Here is a 25659-nt window from a genome sequence, read left to right as displayed (position 1 = left end):
GATGAATTATCTGTATATATAATATGTATTTTTATTTACTGTTTGAAATTATTTTGCCAGAGAGGTGGATATCTGCCAGACTTGTCATCGCTTCAATTTGCTCGTTCTGCTCACTGTGTTATCTGGTTTGATTATCTGTCCAGTCCAAACTGTATGCTGTTAATGGAAGAAATCTTGCATATTTCTGAGGGACGTGACTCTGACTCTTCGTTTTAATTAAGAAGATGATTTTCACCCTGCTTTCCAAAGTGAACATGAATCAAGTAAAGCACTTTTTTGGTTTGACTGGATGTGAATCAGCAACAGCTTGAAATTGAAGTAATTTTTAGTTATTTGCATGTTTCTCTCAGAAAGCTGCCTTTGATCTGTGTCAATTTCTGACGGTTGAGAGAGCAACACTACGGGAAGCTGTATGACTTTTATGACTTTGTATTGCTGATGCATGTAACTGTTTCAGCCTGACGTAAGTGTCCATTACTTTTTGAAAACATCTGAATAATGAACAGAGGTAGAACAAGCAGGGCTTACCAATTCCAAGCTATCTAAAAGGTACCTTATATGAGAGTTCATGGGTTTGTGTTTGTTTTCTAATTTTTTAATTTTTGTTTGTTTGTTTTTTATACTTATTTTGAGTCTCCAGGTCCTTTGAGTATGACAGCAATAATTTAATAAAAAATTAGTGTTATTAGTTTGATGTCATTCTGAGTTCACACTCAGATTTCTTTGTTTGGGAAGAAAAAGAACTACTTCTGTAGATAAAGTTTTGAAAGAGTTTCTAAGTTTTCAGATGCATTTTTCAGTGCTCAGAATTTTTCTTCCATAGTTTTCAAATTGAAACAGGAGTTCAGTTTATATTATTATATCTACCTACAGTATCTCTGTATGTTGTACAGATAGACATGGAGATATATTTCTCTTGCATATACATGAAAATCTGTGAGTAATAGCTTCAAACCCTTGGGGTCAGTCTGTCTGTACCCTTTCTTTGTTTTTATTTGTTGCTTTTCATTCATTCATTGACTTTTCCTGTACTCAGCATTTCTTAAAATGTCTCTGTTGGTCTCTTTTCTATTTCCTTTTGGTTCATTCTTCTGTGTCATTTTGGAAATGGACAGTCAAGTTAGTCAGTAATAAGTGTGTTTTATGTACAATTTGTCTAAGTGACAATGATTGCTGTAGCAGCTTAGTTTGTTATTCTGGATCTTATGAACCTATTTTAAAAAGTTTGAATTTTTTTTTTGGAAGATGGCTCAAAATTTGTACTTGTATTTAAGCCTTAGAACATCATGGTTATTTTAGGCTTTTTCCATGGAATATCCGGAGTTGGAAGAGACACACAAGGATCATTGAGTCCAACTTCTGGCTCCACACAGGACCACCCTGAAAATCCAACCTTATGTCTGAGAGCATTGTGCAAATGCTTCTTGAACTCTGGCAGGCTCGGTGCCATGACCACTGCCTTGGGGAACCTGTTCCACCGCCCAACCACCTTCTCAGAGTTACCATTGTTTTTACCTTAAAACAATCTCTTTTACATAAAAAACTTTTTTAATGAAGCAATGCAGATATAGACAAACAGATCAGTAACATTTGCTTTTCTAACCAGCAATGAGCATAATGGTATACCTGCATAATGGTTTGCTGATGAAATTAGTATAGCAGAATTAGTTTTTAAATAAATGTTTAGAGAGACTCATTGCAAGGGGTAAGGTGAAAGGGAGTGATATCTTCTGTTAGATCAATCAGTATATCTTGAAAAAATAAAGAACTCTTTTTTAGAACTGCAAGTCCATTTTCTAAAGGAGAGGTTGAAATGTTCTTGATCTAGAAAAGAGTATCTTTATATTTAAATATTTATGACAAGATCGTCATCAGCTTCCACAAGTGCTAGATTAGGGATGCTCTGAAAAAAACAATGTAGAAGTGATAAAAGATGGAATATGTTATGCTCAGCAAGGATGAGTATGCATGATAAACAGACACACAGATAAGTAATAAAGCTTTTGGGACTGTTGTGTATAATGCCCCTCAAGTAAATGATTCATAAGCTGAAGACTATGTAGACTTTAGTACTTGCTGGGTCATTTGAGGTGTTTGTCCCTTTCATACCACAAACAGCTGTCTCTGTGGATGAAATAGTGATACAACAAATAAGGTTGGAGAATGAAAAGACATCCTGTGCCTGAATTAAACTATAAGATAAATTTAGGTCAGCAGAAATAATTTACCTTTAGAAGGGTAAAATACTTTGGTTAGCATGTGTAATTTTTTCCCCTCACTTCCTGTGCAGAAGAATTACAGACCTTGCACTTTTTCAGGAGAGTCCATATATCATATAGTACATAGTGTGGAATGGCAATTCTTGCTGAAAGTGAAAATTGTAAATTATGAGTGAGTGGATGAGGACTGGGCAGAGGGAAGAATAGTATCAACTACTAGCTCATTTTTGTTACATCATCCAGGGACTGGAGATTGCATTATCTTGATCATGGAGTGAAGAGGCTGGTTTTATTTTTCAAATTTAGACTCAAAATAAAAACCACCAAGGTGGATGTTCTACCCAGAAACCATACGCAATGCAATATGTGTTACGAGTCACCTAAGGAGGAGGAAATCACCTTTTAGGAGATAGTAATATTGATAATAGGCTAATATTTGGTACAGAAAACATGTTCTTTTGAGGTACTGCTTATATTCCTGAAACTTTTCTTGAAGTTCAAAGCAGAAAAGCTTAATGTATCCTCACTGCGAGTTTAGACACTGATTACTAAAAGCTGGTAATATTAGGAAGAGTGAAGTTGTTGTAACATTATAGTACATTTTTGTTGTCTTAGGAAGAGAAAAGACTGTATGAATTATAAATCCTTTATTTCTATGACAATTATTCAGCAAACAAACTTCAGCTGACTAAACTGATTCTGGTAAACAGGGTTTGTATGAATACAAAAGTACTGTGAAGCTAAATAGGGGATTTCTGTTCTTATTTTAATTGCTCAAGAAGTTTCATATGTAGTGGTGTATGTTTGGATGATGTATGAAGATCAGATTCAGATATGCTTTAAAATGACCAAGGGTACATAGTTCTGAAGTAGAAGATAATGAAAAAGTGGTTTTGAAAAATGTGATTTTAAATAGAAAACTCTTAAGAATACCATCTATAAGGAGATGGTCATAGTGGGATATTATCAGGACATCCGAATTCATTTAAAATGAGTATTAATCAGGTACTACATTTTTGGATTAATCTTGTTTTCAGTGAAGTTATAGAAGCCTGAAAATGCAAGTTTTTTCTGTTTGACCTGGCAAGGCTGGTAATGGGACAGGACAGTTGATGGGAAAAGCTGCTCATTGCTACTTTGGCCAGTTCAGCCTTGGGCTTAGTTACAGCCTGGTTTATATCCCTACTCTAGAATATTACATAGTAGCCTAAATTTCATGTATATTGAAGGATGGGGTACACAAATGTTACCAGGTATAATTACACACAGAAAAAGGCCATTGGCTTCTAGGACAACTTAAATTAGTTTTGAGGTTGTTACGTGCTGTACCCAGCTAACTGTGACCCTGAAAAGTTGTTCTGAGAGAGAAAAAAGTGCAACATGTGGCTTAGGAGCCTCAGTATTGTATTTTAATACATAAGATACATAATAAACATATAAAATAGTTAATATGATACATAGATTTGGAATTAAGTATGTATGAATGAGCAATGCTTTTCTTTTCTTACATGAAGGGTTTTTTTTGAAAAGAAAGCATCTATTCTTAAACCTGTACTGTGTCAGAAATGTAAGCAACTTGATAAATCTGATAACTGTCTTTAAAAAAGGTATCTCAAATATCTTTATAGTTTTGAGTGATAAGTGCTTTTTTTTGATTCTGGATACTCTTATTTGTCACTTGCAGCATGGTAGAGGATAATGTACAAACAATTTTGCAGCACTTACATTGTCTATAAAATCTCCTTTGCAATTTATTTATATATATATATATATATATATAAGTTCAAAACTGTTAATATTTCTACAACTTGTGCTTCTAAATCTTTATTCAACCATAGCTCTGAAAGAAAGTTATTTTAATAAAATGACAGATCCTTCTGTGGAACTGGGTCTGTTTATTATATACTTAACACAATATATGTCAAATAGATGTTTAGGCACTTATAATTTATGCTTACAGAGGTATGCTTGAAATGTGAGTGTAGATAACATGAATTTAAAAGAAGATTACTGCATTTCACATATGTTTTACACCAGTGTTAAGAAAGGATTACACAAAATACCAGAGTATATGAGCATTCTTCTTGAAATAAAATATTTTTTAAATATTTTTGATTTTGGGACACTTTTCTGCTTTATAAACCCCTGAAACTTAACAATCAAAGACAAAATTTTAAAACAAAAAACTTGTAGAAGCATTAGTTTTTAGTCAGCAAGAGTAGTCCTTAATTAAGGACTTAGTTAAGTCTATCTCTCCCCTTCTGCATAGGAAAGACCGCTGTATAAAAATCTTCACAATACAAATAGAGAAGATTCTCTAAGTATATCTCATGGTCCAGACACCTTTATGTTACTGACGAATATTTATCTTGATATCTAGCGTGCCTTGGTAACCATTATATTCTGCAGGATAAAAGAAATTGTAGAAGAAGAAATGATATTGAATAACTCTGAAATGGGCTAGATCCTGTAAGTAGAAATTTTGTAGAAGTGATCCATATCAAATCTAAGAAAAACTGAAATTTCTAGGTAGCTGAAGTCTGCAGGTGAATTAAGGTACTTTGTACTTTCACGGTCCACCAAAGTATATACATTTTGTGAAAACTAAGAATAACATTTTGAAGATTGTTCTCATGTTATGCTCATGCCTCACTCATTGAAGTTGGCAAACTTTTTTGTTTTCAACAAATGCAGGCACACAAAACATTTATGAATCTTGAACTGAAAATAATATCACTTGTGGGGTGATGGGTTAGCACTTCAATCCCATGCATCAGAACTTCTAGGTTTGTAAAAGTAAATTATGCAAAATACAGACTTCGGTAGTTGATTCAATGATGACTATTTAGCAAATCATTTTTGTTGAATGATACAGTTAGCTACAGCAGTACACAGAAGTCAGTTCATAAAGACAGTGCTTTACTTTGAGCGTGGGTAAACTAATATTGTACCTCAGTCTTCCCTGCAGTGCTGTGTTCTGCTCGTGTCATTGTGTTTTGCAGGCTAGAGCCAACAAAGAAGAAAAAACGAAAGATTTACATCTATCTTTTCCTTTTGAAACTCCTTTGTGGTAACATTCCTCTGGGGAACGTTCAGTGGCTAATCTTTGTTCATGCTGTAGAAGAAGCTGTACTCTTTCATTTCCTTTCCAGATACAAACGTTCCTAACTGAATACCTACAGACCTTTATTTTTTCTATTATTTTGCAGATTTTTTTTTTTAAATTAAATACAAATTGGACCTTTTAAGCCTTTATTGTAAATACTTATTTGAAATATAAGAAATGTAATTATCTACCCTGAGCTTGGCTAAGAGTTTGTAAACTGGGAAACACCTGTCCTGAATATAATCCTAGAATCACAGGCCCTACTGATGTGGTTGGAAGGGACCTGTGGAGATCATCTAGTACACCTCCCTGCTCAAAGCTGGGTCAATTAGAACAATATATTTACTGCTTTGTTGTCTCCTTGGGATTTTGAGCGTATCTAAGAATAGAGATTCCACTCTATGTTCTGGCACCCTGTTCGAATGTTTGAGCACTCTGATTTTTAATTTATATATTTTTTAAGGCTTAAGTGTAATGTCCTATATTTCAGTTTGTGCCCATCACCTCTTATTCCATCACTGGGCCCCACTGAGAAGAACCTACCTCCATCTCCTTTACTCCCTCGCTTCAGACATGTATAAATGATGAATAAGACCCAAAGCTTTCTCAGCTGGAGATTAAAAATCCCTGCTAAGTTTCTCAGATATTAGATGCTGTAATCTCTTAATCATTTTATGGGGCCTTCACTGTGCTAGCTCCAGTCTGTCTATGAGTTTCTTTTGAAAAGAGAGGAATTAGCACAGCCCAGGTTGCTGTCGGCTTGCTTTGCCACAAACGTGTGTTGCTGGCTCCTGGTCAACTCGTCATCCATTGTCAGAAGAGGACATGTGAGTCTCAAGCTATGTTCCAGCCGATGGACCCCAGCCTCTACTGGTGCATGGGGTTATCCCACGTAGCTGCAGGACTTGCATTTCCCATTGCAGAACTTTGTAAGATCCTGTTGGTCCATTTCTGCAGCACGTTGAAGTAGCACAGCCATCTGGTGTGCCACCCGCTACTGGTTTTGTGTCATATACATATTGCCTGAGAGTGCACTCAGTTGCATCATCCAGGTCATTATGGAAGATGTTGAATGGTTTTGGCCTTGGTGTGGACCCCTGAGGTAACCCACCAGTGGCTGGCTTCCAGCTGGCTGCCATGCCACTGAGCACAACCATTTACACTTGATAATTCATGCAGTTTTCAGTCCGCATCACTTTCCATTTATTTCACTTGTACTTCCATCATTTTATCTGTGAACTGATTATGGGATCTGGTTCCAAAAGCCTTGCTAAAATAAGATAGCATCCAGGTCAGTCATCTCATTTTAGAAGGCTTCCAGGCTGGTTGGGCCTCATTTCCCCATAACAAATCCATGCTGACTACTCCCAGTCACCTTTTTTTTCCTTCATATGCTGGTAAATAGATCTGTAGGAAGATTTGCTCCAATATCAAGGCAGTCTCACGTCTTATGAGGGTAGAAAAAGACAAGCAAAAGTGATCACAGGAGCTGGAGGATGAGGCCTAGTGCTGCCTTTACTCTTGAGAAGTATCATGTCTGTAACGAACCTCATGGTTAGAGGAGCTCTGGTACCAGCGGCTTGCAGCGAGCAGCTGGCGTTGCAGAGATGGTGAGAATTAGGACAGAAGCATTCGGGTGGCAGAGCTTTTTTCCTTCTGGGTTGAGGATTCCCAGCATCATAAAATCACTGGGATCTCATCTAGGATGAACTCAGAAGATGAGTCCTGAAGTTTTATCTTTAAATTATATGTATGGATGTTGCTTGCACAAAAGAGATGGAGCTAAATTGCATCTAAGTATAGGTCTCTGTTGGAGTTCTATACTTAGCACTGTTAATAAAGGAATAGCACCTTCAGAGCATTAAGCATACTGTGACTGAAGAGAATAACTATTTAGTATTTATTTTCATGGATTTACTAGCACAAAAACGTCTTAATCTGAGTGTTTAGCAATAATTCGCTTTAATCCTGAGGGCTTTAATATTTAAAAGGAAAGGGAATCTATGGTGCAGCCTCTTTGGTGGAAATAGAAGAAAAATCTGCAGTTGGAAAATTACAGGCTGTGTAGGTGTTGAAATGCCTCCTGCTTCACATTCTTAATTGGCAGCAAGCCAGATACTAAGCATTTCGGCTTTAAAGGGGAACACTGCCCTTTTCTTTACATTTCTGTTGGGTGAAGTTGATTGCATTTTTTTTTTTTTTAGTGGTTAGGATTTCTTTCACCTTGATACACAGTGAATAAATTATTCAAAATAAAACATCATAGCTTCTCCAAGTTACTTTGACCTTTTGCATTATTATTACTGGATGACACAAAGGTATACATTTTTTCCTTGCAGAGATAGCAAGCTGTATTGTAAGAAGGTGTTGGGTAAGGAGGTGTGGACCTCATCTACCCTGGGACCATTTTCCACTTTGGGGGCTGTAGATTTCCCAATTCTGCTTTAAAGCTTTGTTGGAATTAGTATGTAATACTCAGAAATTTGCCATAAGCATGAAAAGCTTTAATATTCATTACATTAAATTAGATAATAAAATGGCTTTGAATAATGCAAAAATAATGCAAGCTGTAAATAGACCAGTTATTAACTAAGTTAAATCCATTTTCAGTGGCTGGCACAATGCTGTTCTTTCACTGAGTTTAGATGTTACAGGGAGACATGGTTTTATGGAGAGAACTCGTACATGTTTTCCAAATAAGATTGCAGGCATCCTAATATTAAAATCAGTCTAAAAATCTGTACTTTTACCCATTATCGCTGTTTTTGAATGGTGTTAAAAATGTCTTTGGTGTAGCTTTGCCCTGTCAAAACTTGTCAACAGTTTTGTGTTTACAGACAACATTTAAAAATATGTAGTGGTGTGTGTGGTAACCAGCCATTAAATTGACTCCTTCTACTTCTCAAGAAAACCACATCAGCTTAAATCAGTGGTAGTCTGAACAGAGCATTAAAAAACAGAAATGCTGATAATCTTTTTTTTCAGTTAGAATATGCACTGTATTAAATAAAAGTTCAATATTAGAAAAAAATGCATTATTGTAATAGTCATATTCTTTATTGCAAAAGCAAGGTAGATAGCGGGAGAAAAAGATAACCTCCTATTCAAAAATGTAGGACATGTTAATTGTTTATACGTTGTTAAGTCTTTCCTTGAGCTTGAATTTATGTATCTGAAGTTTGTTTTGTTTTCAGGTTGCTGAACTTTGTTTATTAATATTTTTGTTATTGTGTTCTGGTATGGTGAATTTCAGTCTACCTTTTAAGTATTGTAGTATAATTTTCTGAAAGTTCAGAAGAGTGAGAAACTTTGCATGACACTGAGTTGTAAAAAAATGTATTTTAAATTAACATTGTTACTGCTTTCACAGCTACTGCTGTGAAGAAAATGGAAAACGAGGGAAGAGAAACTAAAGTTGAGATTCTTCAATTAAATGATCTGGTATTAAAACCACATGGAAAATCAGTGGTATGGACAGAACTGGAACTCAGGATCTCCTGACCCTGACTCTATTAACCTTTCTTCAGATCACGTTGTCTCTGACAAAGAGAAGTAATTTATGAAAATCTGAAATAGACATATTTATTGGAAAAGAATATTTTTATGCTTCTGCTGATACAAACATAGTTCTCAGCTTTGTGCAGTAACATACATAGTCAATTTTTCATCTGTGTTGACCTCTTTCTCCAGCTGCAATTTTTGCTTGCTTTTTATTACAAGAATACAGATACAATAAATGTGGAGAGCCTACTCTTGAATGACTCCCAAATTCTGCTAGAAGGTCAGAATATTGCAAGCCTGTTTACAGCATGTCTGATAACCTTAGTGCTGTGGTCACAGCTTCCTGCTCACTTGTTACTCATATTAGAATTCATGATAACTCTTCCATTTGGGTTTTTATCTTTGTAATATTTAAGATTTGTATGGTCCAAAAATAAAAGACAAGAATACTGATTCCTGTCATGTAGCTCCCTTTTAGAACACAGTAATTACCATGACTGAGTTCGTGAGAGACCCTTCTTGGTTGCTTTTGAGCTCAGAGAAGTGGGGATGATCAATCAATTAGCTGTTATATAGCATCATGTTTGTTAGCTGCTATAGTCAGGCAAAGATCTCTGAAGGTGCTATATATTACTGTGTGAAAAATCAATGGGACCTCTCCCAATGGTGAAGCTCAGCACAAACATGAATACCTCTAGGACTAAGGTTTGTAATGGGTTTCTGTGTGCAGGATCATTTGCTCACCATGCAGATGCACACAGGAGAGCCAGTGAAAACAGCCAGAAAACAGCCAGAAAACAGGTAGACCAGGGGCATGGCCCATTTATTTAGGCTGAAATAAATTGCTCCTTATTCATTCTTATTTCTCTTCATTAATTTTTAAGGGAAATTATCGCAGAGGTAGACATGCACAATGTAAAGTTAGTTTAATTCCATCATGTATGCTTTAGACACATGCTTTCAAGTTACTCTGTACAAAAAATGAGACATAAAGGCAATGCCAGGTTTACACTTTATGGAAGAGGAGGTTTTTGTTGGGGCAGAGGTTTTCACAGGTTAAGAACCTTACACAGTGTGATTGTTTGCAGGGGGTGAGTTCTGTAATTACACCCATCTGTAGAATGGACACCTAGCACAAAACTGAACTGTTGTGTGTGTGACTTTCCACCTCACACAGACCAAATGAGGATTTGAGTTCTGGAATTCCTGCCTTCCAGCCTGCACTTAATCTTCCAAAACATGCTCCTAGTCTTAGACAGAAAACTGTCTTTGCAAGGACAGTGAAGAATGCTCTTTCTTAATCTAAACACAATTAAGTTAATGTTGATGCTAACTAATTGTTAAATATTTTCATTAGAAAATTATAGAATGCAAAGAAAAAAATCTAGTAGGACATGAAAATATTAATGTTAGGATATTCTAGTCTGTATTGATTTTAACCAAAGCTTCTTGCTTATTATACAAATATATTCTTGTTTGTAAAAGTGTATTTACATGCATTTAACAAAATAGATTTAAATTGGCCTGCTTGACGGTACCTGTAAATAACTATAATTTCAGCTGATCTTCTGAAAGACATAAATGTTGAGGATGATTTAGAGCATTAGTGGAATGTGTGAAGATTTTGTTAGCTTTAAATGCTGCACGAAGGTTTGCATCTTATCTATGAATTGCCTAATGTACTTCAGTGGCAGGACAAAACTGGGAAGTTGTTCTGTAAATCTACTCTCTTGTGACCCATTTGTGTGCTTGTTCCCCTCTTGAGCTCATATGTTCCACTAAGACAACTTGGAAAGACCGCAGGAAAGGGAGTGGTATATGGAAGTATTTAAATGTAGTTTTACTATGAATTTCATTTTAAAAATGTACGCATGATCATATTGAACACTAAAATGCTTGTGTGTGTACAGTTGAGTGTGACATGCTTATTTAAAGAAGAGCTTTGCTGTTGGAACAAATTTGATTTTGTTTAGAAAAACAGATTTTATGCATTTAAACAGGAAAAAATGTTTTGATATTTAGCTTTAGTGTTGATTTTGGCACCTGGGAATACGTGATCCTTTCTCTTCTGATTCTGTTTTGGAAGTGTATGAGCTTGCATAGTTTTTATTCTCATCTCATGCTTTTTCCTCATTGTTACCTACCCACCCATCTCTCTCTTTTTCTTTCTCTTTTTTCTTTTCTCTTTTCTATTTCTCTTTCAATTAGAGGATACTACCAAGAGACACAGGATAAGAAAAACAAAGGATCTATAAACTAATCAAGCTTTTGCATGCATCTTTAATCACATTGGACATACAGCTGATTATTTTCCCTCAGAAAAGCAAAAATCACAGGTTCCTGTTACATGTTGAGTAGTTTTCATTTATTTCTTCCATCTACTCTCTTCCTATGCTTTATCACCTATATTTATATAATAGAAGAGATTGCACAAAATCACTGCTTTGATCATCCAGTTTGAAATAGAACTTTTTTTATATATATTTTAGAACATTCCATACTAGAAATGATACATAACAGCTTTTTTATGTTTGATATGCTTTTAATACTGTTTTCTACTGCTTATTATATAAAAGTTGTGATGCTTCTTTAGACTTACTAACCTGTGTGGGGTGAGCAAGGGGCTTTTTTTCATTTTTTTAAAATGAAAATTGTGGTCTTGTAATCATCTTAGATAGTAATATGTTGTTTGCATATCTTTTTGTAAGTTCTGGCCAGGATATCCAAGGAACAAGTGTGGTGGCAAATCTTCCAGTTCTGATGCGACAGAATCCTGCAGAAACACTTCGTCGTGTTTTACCAAAAATACGAGTAAGTTTGTGTGTGGTGAGGTTTGAACGCATCTTTTTCTGCTAGTCCAGATACTTTAAAAGGGTAAAAAAAATTAAACATTTTTGCTGCAGACTTGCTCATTAGGAGAGGTATGTCAAGCAGATCTTTGACGTTAATTGACTGAATTTATGTAGTTTTGAAAAGTGTTACATCAGTTAAAGAAAGCAGAAGTAGTAATGTTTACGTATTCTAAAGAGTTACCAATGTTTTGACAGCTTTTTGAGAACTCCTTTTGAGGACCAGCCAGTCATAATGGTTCATTTTGACATTCTCAATCTCCTCCCATCCGAACGTTTAAGATTTTCATGCAGCAATCCCGAAAACACACTTTGCTTTTAGCTGTCCTAAAATTCATTTACTACCCTCCAAATTTTTAGTAAGTCACTTCTAGCTGTGATAAACACATGCTATCCATGCAATGTTAAAACAATATTTTTATACATGTATTTATTTGGATAAAGGATATCTTAAGAAACAAAAATATCTCTGTATTTATACTCAGCCCCAGGTGTGACCCATCGGTTGATGTAGCCTAGAAGAAATTACAAAGTTAATTTAAGGTGTGGTTTTAGGAGCAGCTTCAACCAAATAAGACTGCATGATGAAACAGACGTTAATTCCTTTTAGGTATATCAAGTCAAATGCAAAGCCTAATAATTCTGAAAGTATGTAAGGCTACAGCAGGAATTAAGATTTCAAATATGTTAGCATGCCTGATTTCCAGTGATTTTAAGACTATCAGCAAAGTGGAAAATATATTATTTTTGGGTATCAAAATATCTGAAAATTTATTTTTATAACAACAAATTGCTGAGTGTTTTTTTCATTTGATCAGGGTATTGTCAGTCTTCTGTTGGTACCACTAACATTTTTTATGTGATTAAATCAGTGTTTTGATTTAGAACAATCTGTGGCCTAGTCTAACGCAACAGATCACTTCGATTTGAGCCTTTTTCTAATTTACACAAATTATCAGCTAAAAAATCACTGTGTTTGTTAGTAGCTGTTCAGGTGAATACATATGCTCTATATGGTAAAGGAGGTAGAAAATCACAGGATTGCTTGCAGAAACTGTATTTTTAAAGCTCTGAGTTGCCTTCATATCTTTATGGACAGACTGAGCGTCCCCGTACATTTTTAGAGAAGCTGTTGACATTTCCAGTAATGCAATTCAGTCATGATTTTACTAGCCACTTTGTAGAAGTTTGGGTTTTTCCCCATATGAATTTAAAATTCATACCCCTTTTTATACAGTTTGCCAACAGGAATGTAATTTTCTTGTTGCAAACAGCCAATGGCTGAGAAGAGTATTTAGATCACTTCAAAAAGATGGAAAGAGTTTAGCTAGTTACTGATTCAAGTATCAGTCTGAAAATTTTCAATATGTAGAACTGAAAGCTTGAGTTATATTCTTGTCCTCTTTCTCTGAAGCACTTTAGGGATAAGAAGAAAAATAGTCTTCTGTAGTAGCTGCTGTGAGTTTTCTTGCTGTGTCTGTACCGGATTCTCACTGCCAGATGTAGGAAAGAATATAATTATATTAGTAACGAAGGTGACATGGCTGAGTCACATGCTTACATTAGTTTCCTGTCTGTTGAGGAGATGATTAATAAATTGCAAAGTGGGCCCATGTGAAAATGGTATTTGTTCCTGGAAATTCTCATTTATATTTCATTGTTTTCTTTGCTGAAATTTTGAAGAAATTAATTGTTTCTTTTATTGATAAGCTGTGTGGATATCTATATCTCAGCTTTTAAAAAATAATTACTATTATTAAGCCAGCTACCTTATTATATTAATATAATAATAAAAAAAAAATCATACTCTGAAAAATAATTTGGTGCGTTTCTTATTGCCTGTGGAATTCTCTGTTTCCTAAAAGAAATCATAGAAAAAAATCATAGAATTGTTAAGGTTGGAAAAGACCTCCAATATCATCTGGTCCAACCATCAGTGTACCACCGATGTCACCTGTTGAAACATGTCCCATTGGCCTTTGCCCATTGATGCATCCTGTCCAGATCCCTCTGCAGCACCTTCCTAACCTCCGGCAAATCAACACTTTCCCCCAGCTTGGTGTCACCTGCAAACTTACTGAGGGAGCCCTCAATTCCCTCATCCAAGTCATCAATAAAGAGGAGAGGCTGCTTGTGCTGGGGAGATAGGTCAATGTTTGTAAAAATGTTTAAATGTAATAAATTATATTTTGCTCATTTGTTATGAATTGATAGCATAAGAGGTGAGGAACAAATATGTATGTAGCCCTCAGTATGATTATATAGCAAATACTTTTCTGTAGGATACTTAAATGGAAGCCCTACCACATACTTTTCAGCAGGAGGGCCTTAGGTTCTGCATTGTAGATGTACTCAGCAATATTCCGTGCACCAATATATACTGGGGGCTACCCAGCTGGAAAGTTGCTTTGCAGAAAAGGACCCACTGGTCCAGGTGGACACCATGTTGAACATGAGCCAGCAATGTGCCCCCTGCTGCAAAAAAAGCCTAATGATATACTGGGCTGCATTAGGCAGGATATCGCCAGCAGGTTGTAGGAGGTGATTCTGTGAATATCAGACATCACCTTTCAACTTTGTAATATTTCCTGAGACTTCTGTGACTCCAGGAGACTTCTAATTCTTAAGAGGATCTGTTCCAGCTTTGATGTGATTACTTAAATTCAGCAAATGGCCAAGAAGTAGATGTCCTCAGAACTGACAGATTGTTTAAAAACATTGAGTACTTCTGGTTGACGTGTTCTGTGCTATAAAATGTAGGCCAATAGACACTATTTTAAAAAATATTTATATATATAATGCTTTGAGTAAAAGAGTGACTTGAAGTTCCAAAGAAATTGAAAGCCTTTTAACTTGCACCAAGTTTCTGCAGTTACTACTACATGTTATTCTGACATACCATAATGCATTCTTTCCTAAACCAACCTACTGACTTCAAGAAAATCTTTTTTAAAATTTTCTATTTAAAATACTGAATCAATTTTTGTCACTGGTCTTTCTACTTTGAGAGCAGAATACTTCTGAAATGAGGGAGTAACAAGAAACAGAAAAATCTGGTGATTTTTTTTTTAACTTAGTATGTCAGGTGTTGCAGTGTTGATGAGTTTCCATCAAAGCCATTTTCATGCTATGTTTCTTAAGTATTACTAAACTCTGATATTTTTATATATTGATATAAAGGAATTTTTTTTTTTTGTTATAATTTAAGAATTGAAATAAATAAGCTGTTGGAAATGAAAATTCTGCTTTCATTCTGCAACAAAATAATTATGTATGAACAGGAAATAACTGGAGAAATGGTAGAATTTGCCTCTCTCTCTTTAATAAAATGTCTAACGTAGGAATACAGTTTTTCGTTCTAGTCTTATTTTTTATACAGGAATGGAGAAAAATTTAAAAGGATGATCATTAGCATGATCGAGGCCTGGGGCCTGGAAAATATCTGGGAGTACACTGGGAGTTAGAGATTAGCTTATTCAGATCAGGAGGCACTTAATTACTTTGTAAAAGTATCTTCCTGCATAATAATAAAAGCCATTTAACTGGAAACAGTATATGAAGAAATAAGAGTTAGGAACTGAAGACAGAAAAATTAGAATGAAGCAGACATTATTAATAATAAATATGATCAATCTTTAACATACTAACTGAGAAAAGTGGTGGATTTTTCATCTTGCAGTGTCTTTTAAATCCAAACTGAATGCCTTTCTAGATGATAAATTAAATGACATTTAAGTTAATGGGCTCAAGGCAGAGGTGAAAGAGTGAAATATAGTGGCTTCTGGTTTATAGACAGTCTAAATCTAAGTGTACCTTTTAGCTTTAAACCTTATAAATTAAAACTTTCATATATATATGTGGTAAATTTATTTCTGCGGATATACTCTTACTATTCTTCAGTGGTATCACTATTCTTCAATGGTATTTTGTTATCTAATATTTATTATTGGTAATAGAACAGTTGCATGCATGTTTACTATATTTTTAACATGTACTTCAGTGTCTTTGACTGCAAAATAGTATTTGACATCATTAGCCACTTGACTTTTTTTTTTTTCCTCTTATCCACTAGGAGATTTTATTGGAGAAATAGTCCTGACCATTAAATGGAAACTGTATAGTTTACAAAGGCATAGCCAACTACTCAACTGCAGTTACAGTCCTGCAAATGTAGTCTGGCATTGCAAGGATCTAAGTTGACTTAAATTGCTGCAATTGGCTTCGCAACTATAGATTGGGAAAAATAATTTGTAAATTCAAATTTGCATGTGAAAAATGAGTTATAAAGTAGTTTCAGGGTCGTGTTTATCTGAAAGTATTGTCACCATGTAATTGGATAGGAAAAACAATACTTCTGTAGTGTATTTGCAGAAACACAAAAGCAAAAATACTGCTTTTATTAGAGCTGAGAATAAAACAGATTCAGGCAGAAATAAATGCAACAAATGTTCTGGCTGTCTGGATTACAAATTTCAATTTCATTTGTGGGAAATTTATTAACCTGGTTACTTTTGTAAATAAAAAAATAACATATATATGCAAATTTCTTATCTTTCTTCAAAAAACAATTAAAATGATACCAAAGACTCTTCCTATATTTGACATAATTGTTTTAGGTCTGATATATGCAGAATGAAATAAGAATATATATGCAGAAGATAATATGAGATATGCAGAATAAAATAATAAAATAACACTGAATTAAACATAGAAGATCTAATGATTAAATTTAGTATCAGTGTTGTGGTTATGGTAATAAAACAAATATATCTCATTTAGATGCTAAAAAAGGAATGAGATTATGAAATATCTTTTAAATTATATTGTTAAAATTAAGTGGCATCCTTGTATCGGTTCTTTTGCATAGAAGTCCCCACTCTGGGTTTCTACATGCACCTCCTCATGTATCTTGAAAGTCATTTGTTTAGCAATGAAACTTGAAAGTCGCAAGCAGGTTTAGCATTTTGTGTCCATGGCCACTGCCACCAGAAGCAGTGGAGGGAGATTTCAAGCGTCTACCTGATTTTAGGTGTCTGTCTGGTTTTAGGTTTTTATCTGATTTTTCCACATTCTGTAACTGCAGAAAACTGTAGCTACTCCTGTTGAAGTATATAAATCAAGCCTTATTCAAAGCTGTGTGATTAGTTCCAGACTCATTTAACTGTTACTGATTTTCCTGATATATCAGTCTCCCCTTGAAAGCTTTTCTTTTTTCCTCATTGATTTCATAGTTTAGGAAGACGTGGGGTGATTTTCACCCTATTATTATACCTATTTTAAGGTCCATTCTCATTGTATCTTCTTTAGTTCTCCTTTTTTGATGTGTATTTTGAGTCCTAAATGAAAACTTCTGTCATGTCACCACGGTTACTAAAATGACAGACTGTGTTTCTACTTACAGCTTTCTTTCAGGAGGATTCTGTTGCTGCAGGACATAAAACACATTAAACTAGTTAATTTTCTGTTTTCTGATTAAGGGAATAAGTCATGCTTTCTAAATTTTCCAAGTTTTGATGCCTGAATTTAACTTCTAGACTTCAGGAAAATTCAAGAATATGTTAGTACCCTTAAATTCCTTTAAATGCGCTTGTCTGAGTAGGAAAGACAGGAAAACTATTTTTATTTTTATTTTTTTTTCCTCCAGAGCGGGAAGCTTTGGAGATTCCATGTGTAGAAAAATACACTACTTTCTAAAGAAATACATTCATATGAAGTATATTTAAGTCATCCAGCTTGAGTTCAGTGTGGCTGAAATAAGAAGGGGAGACCCATACAGCTTTGTAGGTGGATCTTTATAGTTCTGAGTGCAAACGTCAATGCAGGCAGATATGTAAGCAGTCTAGAAAATTACAATTTAATGTCTTCTGAGGTCTATGAGGAGACGCATCCAAAGAATATTTTCTTGTGCATGATTATCTAGAGTTGTACGAATCTGTGGAGGAGACTGTTTGGAAACTTGATTTGATAGTAAGTAAACCTGTTTGCATTGAATGCAAAGTGAGTATGTCCATAACTGGAGTGCAGCTCGATTACGGTCTGATTGATCTACAGTGAGGTCTCAGCATCCACAGTGTGAGTGATAGTTCTTTTGGTTATTTTGGGGGTGTTTTTGAACAAGTGTAAACCAAAATCCCAGAACAGTATGCACTGGTCCCAGCCACATTTTTTATTACAAAATTCATAGGTGGTCTTATTCTTAGCTATGGCTTTAGTAATAGCAGGAGAGGAGCAAGGACAGGCAGTCTGTGGAGATAACAAGAGGGTGGTTTCCATGGCTATTGAATGCAAACATTTTATCTCACTTTGGTAAGGTGCACAATGCTGTTTCTTTTCGTCATTTTTGTGGTGGGAATGCTGTTACAAATATTCAGAAATATATATAAAAAAAATAGTTATTGAAATATAAATAATGATTTTATCTGAAATTAGATAAATGAAAAATTAGGCTTTGCTGCACATTTGCATACACAAACTGGTTGGCATTTCTGTAATGAAAACTTTGTTGTTCTACTCTGAAGTAAGGAAAATCTAAATCATTTCTCAGGTGTTCTCTGTAAACCGTACATTCTCAGCATAATTCTATATAATGCTTAGGTGTATAACAGATGTTTTCTAATTTGGTTTACATGCATTTTTCTTTACATAAGAATCGGTTTATAGTTGATTTTTAGTATGTGATCTGAGAAAGCACTTTATTTCAAGCACATTAAAAAAAAGCAGAAACAAAATATACAGAATGATGAATAGGAAATACAGGCATTTAAGCTGATACAGAGTTTGGAATCAGTTGTAAAATGATTGTAATGTTTTAGTAGAATCATACATTTAGAGAAGTAAACTAATGAAATTTTCATGCAGCTGATAGATGTGTACATACTTAAAATGAACACTATGTCCTAGATTGTATTCTGCAAGCTTTTTGGGATGTGAACAAATCTGAAATTTAAAGTTGCTTTTTGTTTCATTCCAGAAATTCAGTAATATTTCATTTCCATATTTTGTATGTTTATTTTTTGAAGTGATGCTTTTAAAGACAACCTAATAGTTACATTTCTTAAATGTTAAAGCCAAGTGCTAGTAAATGCCAGGTTACCTGAGTGAATACCATGGTACGTCTTGCTCTGTTTTTAAGATGATCACTATATTTACATTTTCATTTGTGCTTCATGTGAACTGGCAAGGAAGGAAATTTGAATTACCTTCCATTATTTTAGTATTGCTCACTGAATGAATGAAATATATTTTTTAATTCATATGCACAAACAGAAGCAGAAGTGCAATTGTTATCTGGCCTGTTTTCTGCATCTCATTTTGTAAAGCAGAAGCATCCACACATATACATTGATGAAATTGAAAGTCAGAGAAAATATAGTTAACTTTATTTTTCTTTAAAAGTTCATTTTATAGTATCAGAGATCTGAATATCCACTATTAACTACTGTTAGGGGAAAATAAGTTTACAACCAATTTTGTAGTTTACCAAGGTCATTGCATGCTCATTCTTAAAACTGAATGTAAAAATTTGAATGTTCTTTCAGTACAGTTCTGCCTCATGTTCTAAATCGATATAATGTCTGATTATACAGGAGGTGCTGCATGTTGCAGGAGTGGAAATGCAGTTAACAGCTGCTGTTTCATTTTTGACTGTTCTGCAAGATGAGTCGGTGTCCATTCATACATACTCCCACTCCTTCCTACACATCATTCTCCAGAACCTGGAACACAGAGATGCAGGTCAGGGCTGTACAACTACGCTGATGACTGAGTATTTCTGTATGTTTTGTTTCCTTAGTGACAGTACAGTACTGTGTAAAGCAGTAAGTGACTTTATATCTAGACTTGTATGAAATAAAAGATTTTTGCATGCTGACCGTGTACATACTGATATTTAAAAGTAGTTCTTCATATTGATTGAAACAATCAAAAGCACTTACTCTGAAAGACTAAATCTAAAACTTGTTAGTGAGTCCATGCTACTGTTAAAGTATCAGAATTCAGTGGCTAAGAAAATGGAGAGAGGTGTTGTTTCTTCTTTAATGGTTTGTTTTTCTTAACTTCTTTGACACTATTTTTAGGACACACAGAAAAATAAAGGCCTCTTGTAACACTAGAAAATTTCAGTGGGGATAAGAAAAGGTTATGCTTCTAAATGAGAAATTTGTCTTTTCTAAACAGAGTAATTATTTCCCTGTACAAGAATTAATAAGGCAAATGTAATGGGGACAGAATTTGGTTCTCACCTATTCTGTTTCTTAATCACAGAATCAAAATTATTTGGGTTGGAAGGGACCTTAAAGATCATCCAGTTCCACCCTCCTCTGCCGTGGGCAGGGACACCTCGCACCAGACTAGGTTGCCCAAAGCCCCATCCAGCCTGGCCCTGAGCACCTCCAGGGATGGGGAATCCTCAGCTTCTCTGGGCAGCCTGTGCCAGTGCCTCATTACCCTCTGAGTGAAGAATTTGTTCTTAATACCTTACCTAAATCTACCTGCTTTCAGATTAAAACCGTTACTGCTTACCCTATCACTACATGCCTTTGTAAAAAGTCCCTCTTCAGCTTCCTTATAGGCCCCCTTTAGATAAGGTAAAATCTTCCTGGAGCCTTCTGTTCTCTAGGCTGAATAACCCAACTCACTCAGCCTGTCCTCACAGGAGAGGTGCTCCAGCTCTGTGATTGTCCTCATGGCCCTACTCAAGACCCACCCAAACAGGTCCATGTTGTGGACCCCAGAGCTGAGTACAGTACTCCAGATGGGATCTCAAGAGAGCAGAGTAGGGGGGAAGAATCACCTCCACTGACCTGCTGGTAACACTTTTTTTGATGAAGCCCCATTTTAATGAGTGTCTGAAGTTTTGAATATTAATTTAATGTCTTTTAATTATATATTTCCTTGAAGAGGTGAATAGAAAAAGAGAGAAGTAATTTTGTAAAACTGACGGGTGTTTTGTTATACTCATTATATGTGCAACATAACATATAACCCATTTCTTTCTGACAGGTGTCAGCAATGCATGGCTAGAAACCCTTCTTGCTGTAATAGAAGCTTTACCCAAAGAGACTATCAGACACGAGGTAATAATATTCTCCCCACTTACGATAGCAACAAATAAAAGATTGTCGTTTTCTGCCAGGCTCATTTTACATCAGTACGATTTGTTGCAGTTTTATGCCTGTGAAAGCAGTAGTGTTTATGGAACATACTGTAAGAGGGGAATGTGCTAAGGCAAGACAGGAAGGTCACCATAGAAAGATTTAGTATTCTTCAGCAAATGAATCCTCTGTGTTTTCTAACACTTCCCTTACACTTAGTAGTCTTAGTAACATGTTTTCATATATCCTGTTTTGGATTACAGGATAGTATCTCATTCTTTGTAGTGGACAAAAGTATTGTATTTCTGCCAAATAGGAATGAATGCTAGAGATGCATTTCATTGTGTGCTTCAGTTGTTTTTGATGTACCAAAAACCTAATGCCCTGCAAGCACTTAATTCTTTACCATGTAGCTTTCGTAAGAGCGAGGAACTAGAAAATAATGTCTCCCTTTTTGTCAGCTAGTTTGTTTGGTTTTGTTTTGAGAATTCATATTTTACTGTTAAGCTTAAAAGCTTTGAGACAGTGATATTTTTGTGTCCAATATAGAGATGCAAATATATAAACATTTCTGTAGTTTAAAAATACCGATTAAAATCAGTGGGTAATTGAAATCCAGCACTGTTTAAAAAATAAACTTCTAAAAGGTGAAAACAAACTACAGTCAGCTCCAAAATCTAGATGTAATGTAACTTTGCAGATGCCATTTAAACAGAATGTAGTTCTGCAGAATCAGTTTACTCTGATCTTTCACTAGAACAGAGTAACACATTTATATGCTTCCACAAAAATGTTTTGAGAAGATCACAGTTGATAAAGGAGTGTTGATTCAGCAACTGTACAGAAACCAGCTGAAACCAGCCTTTTATGTTACTTGAAGGATCTTTATGTCAGAAAACTAGGAATACTCTAGTAGTTTATTTTTTAGTAAATAAGTAAAAATCATAGTACAATCTTAGATTCCAAGGTTGTAAGGAATTGTGTGCTGGGTCAGACTACAGGTCAGCCTAGCCTAATATCTTCTCTCTGGCAATGGCCATTTCATGGGAGAGACTGTCTAGATCAGTTATTAAGTTACTAGATGTGGTGTGTTTGCTGTCATAGTCAAAGACCAAGTAAATAATACACAGTTTTATAGATAACTGATGAAATGTTTATGAAGTATACCTGTTGTACTAATTCTAGTCTAAGTGAACTACTTGTCCTTATAATGGAAAGATGCTCTCACATCAAAATTTTGGTTAGTAAGAGGAGAGAAATGCTTTTAGAATACTGTTAGGATAATATACAGGGCAGGAAAGTCTTTTTTGACAGAGAAGTGAAGTTCTTCCTGAGTGAAGAACTGTAGCAGACTTCAGGAGAAACCTCTTTGTAATGTATTCCCTGGTCTGGCACCTGGATTTCTTTGATATTTCTGGGCAAAAAATAGGGTATCTAAAAGTGGAGTTCTGCAGGCCTTTCTCTGTTTCTGGCACCATAGAGGTGATCCAACAAATGACAGCACAGCTAAGATGCTGCTTTTCTGCATCTATATGGAAATGATTTTTTTTTTTTCCCTACGGATCCCCAAATTATGTTTAAATGAGAGGGACTGTTGCTTCAAAACTTCACATTAAAAATGGTGTTTCGTGGGAAAACTCACGAGAAAGAACTTCTCTCTCTCTCTCTCTTTTTTTTTTTTTTTTTTTTTACAAGAGCATATTTAACAACTTTTGTCAAAATTACCAGCTAATAGCTATAAATGTTCATATACAACTTAGTCTCAAAATAAAGACACAAGTAGACAGATGTAAAACTGGCTCTGATGTGAATCACAAACTGCTATTTGGGCCAAGATATTGATTTAATACACTATAATTAGCACTGAATATTAAATGCAGGTTTCCAGTAGACTATTAACGTACATATGTATTACTATTTTTAGTACTGTTTAATTCCATGAACGGAGTAGGTGACATTTGTGTTATGTTTTCCTGGATTTTTTTTTTAAGAAGGGGAATACATTATTTACTGCTGATATTTCTTCTCTTTTCCTTTATATAGATCCTGAATCCACTTGTTTCCAAGACACAGATTTCTCAATCACTTCAGTCCCGCTTAGTTAGTTGTAAAATCATGGGAAAATTAGCTTACAAATTTGAAGCTCATATGTGAGTAGACCGTCCATGTGTTTTCTTTCCATGGTTTATATCAGTATTTCTTTTTTCAGACAAAAGTTGGCACAAGAGTAGACTTGATTGCAAAAATTAAATGCTTTCCTCTTATAGATCCCTTTATTAGGGTAGTAAGTAAAAATAAAAGATGTTCATTGTGTAACTATCATATTCACACTTGTTGATGTACATCAATTTATAACTTCAGATTGTATGGTCTTTCACGGGTTCAAATGGATGCCATTTTCACATCATTCTTGCATATTGTTTTTCTTTCTAGGAATGGATGTCTCTGCAACGTAGAGAGAAAAAACACATCACCTTAGATTTTCTTGTCATAAAGACAAACCCTTAAGAACTCTTGTTCCTATTTTTTTTCCCTACATATAACTATGTGGAGATGCATTAGAAGCTATTGTTTTTCCCTGATAGTATCCAGCTATTAAATGGGGTTGGACTGGTTCACAACAGGAAAAGTAAATCTGAATACCTTATTTGCCCCAAACAGTTGGTACAGTTCATTCTTTGGAGTCATTTCAGTCTTATGATAGTAGCACCTTTTCACCAGTCCAGGCAATTGGACGCGTTTTATTTATTTATTATTTATTTTTAATGTTATGAAAGAAATCCACCGAGGGTTACTAGATTCACAGCAGCCATGTCTAGCTCAGGAAGTTCCGTCTGATAGTGACTTTCATCTATCACAAAATGCAAAAATTCAGGATAACGGAAAACATGAACAACAGGACTGTATGAGAAGATGTTTAGGAATAAATTTATTTAAAATATGATTTTTTTCTTCAATAAAAAGAACTGTAAGCAACTAAAATGAAGCTATCTAGAACCTTCATTTGCTATGTTGATTACACATATCAGACATGAAAAAGCTACATGTTAAGAAGCTGGTTGAAAATTTTCTGGATATGTTAGAGTTCTCTGCGCACAGTTTAGAGAGCTGAAAAGAGACCTTGATCCATGGGTTTAGAATGTCACAGGCCGAATAAGATACAAGACACCCTATCATTACTCTTACAGGACGGGTTTTGGTATTGGCTAAGGACATGTTTGGCCTCAGGAGAAGGCAAACATAAGATATATAAACATATCTTCACTTTATTCTTCAGAATGGCACTGGTTTTCCTCATAAAATATACACTATAATTAAAATCCTTTCTTTCATATTTCACGTGACTTCCAGGTTATGCTATAGATTTTGGACAAAGTCACAACTGTGGAATAGAACATTACTTTGTCTACCCTCTGTTCCAACAGCTAGCTAAAATTGAGTCTTTTTTTGAAAGTACTCCCTACTTTGGAGGAATCTGAAGTGCCAAGCTCCCAAGATTATGTATAATCTTTGCAAGTTCTAGAAAAATTTTGCTATAACAAGTAAATTAATTTTCACTGTGATAAATGGAGGCTGTGCAAACTGACTTAAAAATTTGCTTGTCTGTCCTCATATTCTTTCTTTTGAATTTTAAAACAATGTAAAGATTTGGATAGAGACACTTTATGAATACTCATGACAGCATCTTGGGCAATGAAAGGAAACACAAAGGCCAAATCTGCCAAGTTGTAGTATGTGTTTTTACTTAAAGAGAATTCAAAATAGTTGTTTTGTATCTGCCATTGATTTAATGTGAATACTTGCATCTACTTGCTTAAAGGCATTGCAGTGCTGAAGCTTTTGATCTTAAATTCATGTTCTACATTCTCCTTAAATATCTCTTTGGTTATGCATGCATACCAAAGCAGAGGTATTAGAGACTGCCAAGTGTGCTGTCTCTCCTAATCCATTCTATTGTTTTTATTTCACTAGGCCCTAAAGCCTTGATAAGGAGTGATATCTCATTGTACAAAATGCCACACAAATACACAAGATGGCAAAAATACACAGGCTAATCTTCACCCCACAGCATTACTAGTCACTACGTCAGCCACTGTCCTTTTTTTCCTATGTGTGGATGTTTTTTGGTCTGTTGAATTCTGTAACATATAGACAGCAGTATTCTAACCTCTTAACAGAAGGCCAAAGAGTACATTAGTTGAAATTAGTTGAAATCATTCATTCATCTCACCTTCAAGGCTGAAAGATATGGAAGAAATTACTGCCTTCACCTAGATGTAGTGAAGCTTAAAGTTAACTTTTCTATGTATTTTATAATCCTACAATAGCCTAATGGCTTCTGAGATTATGGTAGTATATGGATCACAGTTTCAGTTCATAATTAGATAAATGTTCAATAGGTTCTGCAATTTGGACTGTATAATGTGAAAATGGAGAGAGAAAAAAAAAAAAGGACACTGGTTTTCACCATGGGAGCAAAGATTCTACTTGGCATATGTACCAGGCTGGACTTCAGGTCTTACGAAATCTTCAAAAGCTGTAAGAATTAGGTTTATCTTCAGGAAAATGCTGACTAAGTTTTGTGGCAAAGTTTCAAAAGGTGTCAGAAGACTGACCTACAGCAGTGTTTAAGTGCTGTTTTGGAGATTAATCAAGTGATGATTTGGAGCATCTTTGATATACACAGGAAAAGATTAATACACATCTGAATCAATAGAGCTGTCTTATTCCATTATGATTTCTGACTCAAAAAAACACCAACTTTTATTAGGATTCCTATCTTTTCTGTTTTCAAAGTAAAGACAAGATTATTTGGGATTTGCACGTCCATTTATATTGTATTCTTACAGTGTTTGTTCAAAATTTGTACTGAGAATAGTTATGAAATGAGG

General features: G+C 34.9%; 1 protein-coding gene across 3 annotated transcripts in view; it reads left to right on the top strand.

Moving 5' to 3' along the window:
* PPP4R4 (protein phosphatase 4 regulatory subunit 4) overlaps nt 1-25659 on the top strand; it is a 72222-nt gene that overhangs the window by 12748 nt on the left and 33815 nt on the right. For all 3 annotated transcript variants that reach the window (XM_005021459.6, XM_021273685.4, XM_072038349.1), the window contains exons 3-6: nt 11535-11637; nt 19262-19409; nt 20676-20749; nt 22811-22917. In XM_005021459.6, the coding sequence (XP_005021516.2) occupies nt 11535-11637; nt 19262-19409; nt 20676-20749; nt 22811-22917 (432 nt within the window). The remainder of the gene's footprint in view (nt 1-11534; nt 11638-19261; nt 19410-20675; nt 20750-22810; nt 22918-25659) is intronic.

The sequence above is a fragment of the Anas platyrhynchos genome, chromosome 5, assembly GCF_047663525.1.
Source record: "Anas platyrhynchos isolate ZD024472 breed Pekin duck chromosome 5, IASCAAS_PekinDuck_T2T, whole genome shotgun sequence".
Classification (NCBI taxonomy): Eukaryota; Metazoa; Chordata; class Aves; order Anseriformes; family Anatidae; genus Anas; species Anas platyrhynchos.
This window is presented reverse-complemented; position numbering and strand designations above follow the sequence as displayed.